General features: G+C 31.7%; 2 protein-coding genes across 2 annotated transcripts; one reads left to right on the top strand and one right to left on the bottom strand.

Annotated features, from left to right (window-relative positions):
• Positions 1-953, top strand: LOC109356434 (protein SENESCENCE-ASSOCIATED GENE 21, mitochondrial-like). The gene is made up of 2 exons (XM_019599755.1): positions 1-103; positions 578-953. The coding sequence occupies exons 1-2, from the start codon at positions 78-80 to the stop codon at positions 813-815; spliced, it is 264 nt and encodes an 87-aa protein (XP_019455300.1). The 5' UTR covers positions 1-77; the 3' UTR covers positions 816-953.
• LOC109357533 (translation initiation factor eIF-2B subunit alpha-like) lies at positions 2,234-4,223 on the bottom strand. Its single transcript, XM_019601537.1, has 5 exons — positions 3,862-4,223; positions 3,547-3,699; positions 3,309-3,450; positions 2,697-2,938; positions 2,234-2,578 (listed from the first exon to the last, which is right to left on the bottom strand). The coding sequence occupies exons 1-5, from the start codon at positions 4,159-4,161 to the stop codon at positions 2,372-2,374; spliced, it is 1,044 nt and encodes a 347-aa protein (XP_019457082.1). The 5' UTR covers positions 4,162-4,223; the 3' UTR covers positions 2,234-2,371.

The raw sequence follows: 6,111 nt of genomic DNA, 5'->3' as shown, positions 1-6,111 counted from the left end.
TAAGTTGTTTGAAAATCACTTCCGTGATCCCTACACTAATCTCTCAAACCCAACCAGTATTCATCCACTTCTTCATCATGACTAAGATTATCAACTTTATCAGGTTAACGTCTTGCTCTCTAAACCTTTGTCTTTTGCTATGCATGTCTTTCTATACGTTCTTTCAATGTTTCCTTTTTCTCAAGTTTAATTGGTATATTATATGAAACTCTTACACTCCTAATATTTAGATCATTTTTAGGAAGTAAATTCTACATCGTTATTTCATTCTTCTAGACGATGTTTAAATACATGTTACTTATTTCATGGTATTAGAGTCAGAACTTAACTTGAATTAGAATTAACTTATAACCTATTCCAACACGTCGGGATGTTGGGAAAAATTCCCATATATGTGATCTTAACATTGATAAACTAATATTCACTGTTATTTATCTCGTTCATTATTAAAAAAATATACAAGTTAAAATATATGTGGGTGTATCAAACTAATATTGCATGCTACTTTAATTCTTTATTATATTTTCCCCCATCAACTATAAATATTTTGTTGATGATGATAAAGACAATGTTGCAGCAAGCGTTACTATGCAGTTGTAGCAGAAAGCTTAAGGTTTCAGATGACAGCAACAAGTGTAGTAGGGAAAGGAAAGTTGAGCGAGTCAGCAATAGATAATGGTTCAGCTTCAAGTATAAATAAAGTTTTTTGGATGAGAGATCCTAAGACAGGAAACTGGGTTCCAGAGAATCATTTTGGTGAGGTTGAAGCTGCAGAGTTGAGGAAGAAGTTTCTCCAAAAGAGACAAAACCTTTGAAACAACAAGTTTCTTTTTGAGGAACACAATAATATGATTTGGGATTAACATGCATTTTCTTTCACTTTATGTTGCTGTTACATGTGTATGTGTTCGGTTTGTCTTTAACTTGTGTTGTTGATCTTACTTGGGATACCATTGAGGACACTAATAAAGACAGGAGATCTCCATCTGTAATAAGAGTAATGTTATTTGTACATCTAACTTCTGTCACATGCCATTTTTAAAAAAAGGAGAGGAAAAGAATTTCTCATTTTTTATAAAAGTTAACCCAAAATTGTTTTTAAAGTCACTATTAGTGGGTGCCAAAAACTAATTGAGTTAATTCAAACCTAAGCTTGATTTAATTTGACAAGAATTGATTAACCTTGAAACTTGACTCAAGCTAGAAACTGGAGTCAAACTTGATTTGAGCTATTTTTTCAACCCAATTTGAGTTCACAAACCATTCAATTAACTAGTCAGCTCAAATTGGTTTAGTTAGTAACCATTTTGCCACATGTTTAATTCACCTCATTAGCTCGATTACTTCAACTCATCAGCTCAAATGATTATTATTTATTTAATATGTATATGCTTAAAGATTTTTTCTATATATGATTGAGTCAACTCATAAATCTGATGAGTCGAATGTACTTGACTCGATTTAAACACATTTATTTAACGAACTCAATTTAAATTCAAGTTCAACTTGTTTAGTTTATTAACTAAATTTATTGAGTTAAATAAAGAAAATCAAATTGATTTGATTGGTTGTGAGCCATCCCTAGAAATGAAATTCCATTCCATTCAATAAAGAACCTTAGATCAGAATATAAATGTCAGCCCAGTCCATAGAAAACTAGATAATGGTGACTTTACTGCATACGAGTTCTGCTAATAGAGAACTCTAGAAGCTAATCCAAGTCCAACCAAGATTTTATTGCATTCAAATCTTCAAAATAAATTTAAGGGGTTTTATGAGGCCCAGTCAAATAATAAATTCTCAACATAACTATTTTCATTTGGTGTGTGTTGCAACTGTGTGCAAAACCATAGTATAATGAGTGAACGTGAAAAAAATGTTGATGTGACAGTTCAAAAAATGATATTTAACCTGAAAGGGTTGTTCAGAGAGATTATAGATGTAATTGGTGTCTTAAAGATGATCAATGTACTACTACTCTCATCGATAGTGTTATTCCATCATTATCAAAAGAGATTGAACCAGATTTTGGCCTAAACCAAACTCAGGAGCATTAGGGGAAAAGTTCTCACTGATTGATGACATCAAATCAGAAAATAAATTCACAATCCATGAAAAATGGGAAGATATCAAGTAGCTAATCATTTACAAACTAAATCAGTACAACTATAGCAGTGTTAGATACCTGCAGCAAAATTATAGAAACCAAGGAGAACACAATTCTATAGATTGAACTTGCAACTTTTTTCTCATAAATGCTCAACAAATACAATCAAAACTATTCTCGTCATACCGAAGTTGCTAATACACGTACTTGTTACAAAATTTTCATCAAACATATTGATTTTGAAAGAAGATTACGCATGGATGATTACAAATATAGTTGGATGAGCTCATCACTAACAACTGATGGTGTAAGAACACCTAAATCTGTGAAAAGCAGGGTAAGATATTGAGGAGGAGTGTAATCCCTGGCAGAACATTCAACCTCAACCTTGGACGGAATAGGTACACCGAAATCAACTGGGCGTAAGGCAGGGGCCAAATCCTTCTGGTCCAAAGGGTAAAGACGAGCAAACTGCAAAGCAACATATACAAGACAGGTCACTATAGATCTATTCTGAATTAATATAACTCTTGTGCCAAAAGATGCAAGCATTCAAAATTAACATCAGTTCTGTATGTTGCAAGTATACCTTGTAGCTCTCAGCAGCCACATAAACTGGCTTATTCATACTCTTTGCAACCAATGCAGTCTGGTATGTCCCCATCATGTTAATTATGCCACCACTTTCAACAACTCCATCTGCCCCCACAAACACCATGTCCACCTCATCCATAGAATATGCCACGGCAGAGTCTATCACAATTTTCACAGGAACGTCGAGCTTGGCCAGTTCATTGGACAGCCGTAAACCTGTACGGTCTGGTCTCCCCTCTGCAAATTCATGTACAACGAAGTTTTAGAAGTCCAGATCACAAATTACTATCAACATAAACAACAAAGATACAGACTTCAGCCAAGAGTGAAGAGTTTAAAATAGGTATAATCAAGAAACTAGGGTGACATAGAACCTAAAGCTCTCCATCAAATTAGTAGACCAAAAGAATTAAGAAAAACAAATCTAACTCTCCTTCCCTAAAGAGAACCAGAAATGATATTCTTATACTATTATATTGAGAAAATAGGTCACAATTAACATGAAATTAAAATGACAAAATGACAAAGTCCTGACTGATAATTTGAAACTAAAACTGAAAACATATGCCAATGTGTAAATACATAATCAAAGTAAGGGGGAAAAAACCTGTGCAGAAGACCCGGAATAGTTTCTTATTTTGTGCTGCAAGTTTCAGAACTTCCAGTACAACTCTGGAGAAACCATGAACCAAAATTGTACAACCATCGAATATAAAATCTTGGCTAAGCATTGCAATGACTTTGCGAGCCTGCAAAATAAATCAATTTGACCACTAACACGAGTAAGTACTTGAAATCACACGCCATCGAGCATTGAACAACCAACATATCAATAACTAGCATACCTTGTATGAGATTTCCCCAAACTTCTCAGCACGTTCAATCAAACGAGACTTCGCCGAATTGAAATCTTCATATTCTAAAGCAGAAGTTCTAGTCACATATCGCATAAACAGATCACAACCTGCTGTCAAAGATATAGAGGTTGTATCCCAAGACTGTAAAAACCACATCAAAGTAAACAATTAATCAGAAAACTCAACAATACTAATACAATAGAACCGTTAAGGGATAAACCATGTACAACCCTAAGAACTACAATAGAACCGTTAAGGGATAAAATAACGGAAAGAAAGTGAATTGAGAAAGAGAGAGTGTACTTTGAGAGAATCGGAAGCTTTTTTGAGCTCGATTTCGAGTTCCATCATAGTGGTGGCTTGACTGGATCTGATGACGGCGGCCAAGGCGCGAATGGCGGCGACGGCTTCAGCGAGATGAGGTTGATTGCGCCACGTGTTGAATTCATCGATGACGGAGAAGGGTTTGTTATGTTGAATTGGGATTGGGGATGAAAGAGTGGGATTGGGAATGGAAGTTGCGGATTGAGCTTGAGCGAGCCAATCGGTGCTGACAACACCGAAGTGCGCAGTTTTCGTTTCGTAGTAAGCAGAAATCTCCATCGACAAATGCGGCTAAGTCAATTTCTCCAATGCTTGGGTTAATTGGTTAGCGAACCTTACTCTATTTTCATTTTCATTTTCTCTTCAAGAGGGTTATTACTTAAATAGCATTATGGAAACTCAACCTTGCCCCCAAAATTAATTTTTCATCCACATGACGAACCAAGATCTTGCTTAAGGAAAACATGTACCACTTGAACGAACACAGTTGGTCACCAAAATCAATTATAGACTAAAACTAAGTATTTTATTTTATACATTCATGTTTAAGTTCCACGTAGATATTAAAAAACAATATAAATTTTTGATATATTTAAATTGAAATATTCTTATATTGACAATAAAGTTTTAGTCTTAGTGGAGTGGGTTATATGCCTATATGTATAGTATGATGTTATTATTTTTATATATTTTTAATTATTTGGCTTATGTTTTTTTTGCCTTCCCTTCAAATTTACACTAACTTTTATTTGATCTATTTTTTTAATTAGACTTCTAACAAATTCACCAACACAACACACGTTTATATATATAAACCACTAAGTTTCTTAAATAGATAAAAGATATATTTATATCATTTTCTATAATTAATCATATTAATCATTTCCCAACTTAAATTATAGGTCATATTTTCTAAGTTTTTCAATCCCCTCCACTAAAATATTGAAGTAAAACATAGGATGTGATAAATAAGCATATAGCTTGAAAAAAATATAATTGAATATTTAATTTCTAAAACATCAAGATATTTAGAATAAAAAATCTAAAATATTAATAAATATATATATATATATATATATATATACTATATAAAAATAGAAAACATGATGTAACTATCATCATGGTATAATTTTCTCTTTCCTATTTTGCCCTAAACCTTCTATAATTTCTACAAAAAATATCTAATCATATACAATCACCACTAACATATTAACTACTCTCACCATCACCTTAATATCTAATCATATGTAATTATATTTAATATAAAAAATATTTTGATTTACAAAACAAAATATATAAAACTTAAATCTTTGAATTAGAAAGTAAAAATATGGGCCGGCGGACACTTGCCGCAATAGTATATACTATATATATCTATACTATTAATAAAGGGAAAACACAAAATAACAACCCATCATGATGTAATTTGTGTTTTCCTATTTTACCCTCAATATCTTTTTATTTCTACCAAAAAAACCATGTAATATTATTTTCTTATTTTATCCTTATTATCATCTTATTTTAAAAGTGTATTTAAAAAATTGAATATTAGACCAATTGAATAAATTAAACCGTAAATTTAGCGTAAAAAATTGTATTTGAATTTATAAAATACAAACTATACATTATAAACGATAGGAAAGCGGGTTGACAGGCACGACAGTGCATGTCAACACGCTAAGGAAAAGTGTGAGCATTACTTTTTATTTTAAGAAATTTTCCTTTTAACCCTTAAAAGTGTAATTAATATATGTGGACGGAAGATTAATAAGTAGTCAAAGAACATTGTTTAAGGAATATAAAATATAAATTTTGCCTTAACACTAATGCTTTCACTTATTGAAAAATGTGGTACTAAATATTTGAAATTTAATTTACTTCTTATATATTTTTAAATGATATTCTTAACTTAGTTGTTAACAAAGTCTAAATATATCAATCCCTGTAACATATTTGACTTATAGATTACAATATTACAAATTTACATAATTGAGGTTCCAAATTTCGACTTACATAATAATTTCGTTTATCAAAATTAAAGAGTCATAAAATCAAGAACTATTATTACTGCTATATAATTTCAAGAACTAAAATGGTACTTCAATTCTATATTTAATAGTAGCATTAAAAGCATTTGTCAAAGAAATAATATTTACTAAATACTTGTAATGTCAGCTTATATTAAGCCCGCCATTTATCATGGAAACTTCAATCTGTTACTGTTACTGG

The sequence above is a fragment of the Lupinus angustifolius genome, chromosome LG09 (assembly GCF_001865875.1).
Source record: "Lupinus angustifolius cultivar Tanjil chromosome LG09, LupAngTanjil_v1.0, whole genome shotgun sequence".
NCBI classification, from domain to species: Eukaryota; Viridiplantae; Streptophyta; class Magnoliopsida; order Fabales; family Fabaceae; genus Lupinus; species Lupinus angustifolius.
Note: the sequence above shows the minus strand (reverse complement) of the source record. Positions and strands in the feature narration are given on the sequence as shown.

What these genes read in the sequence shown, in the direction of transcription:
- LOC109356434 (XM_019599755.1), top strand. Translation starts at nt 78, where the DNA reads ATGACTAAGATTATCAACTTTATCAG. An exon ending in AAGATTATCAACTTTATCAG is followed by an intron (nt 104 to 577) that starts GTTAACGTCTTG and finishes ACAATGTTGCAG; the next exon opens with CAAGCGTTACTATGCAGTTG.
- LOC109357533 (XM_019601537.1), bottom strand. Translation starts at nt 4,161, where the DNA reads ATGGAGATTTCTGCTTACTACGAAACGAAAACTGCGCACTTCGGTGTT. An exon ending in ATTCCGGGTCTTCTGCACAG is followed by an intron (nt 2,939 to 3,308) that starts GTTTTTTCCCCC and finishes ATGAATTTGCAG; the next exon opens with AGGGGAGACCAGACCGTACA. An exon ending in TGGCTGCTGAGAGCTACAAG is followed by an intron (nt 2,579 to 2,696) that starts GTATACTTGCAA and finishes GTTGCTTTGCAG; the next exon opens with TTTGCTCGTCTTTACCCTTT.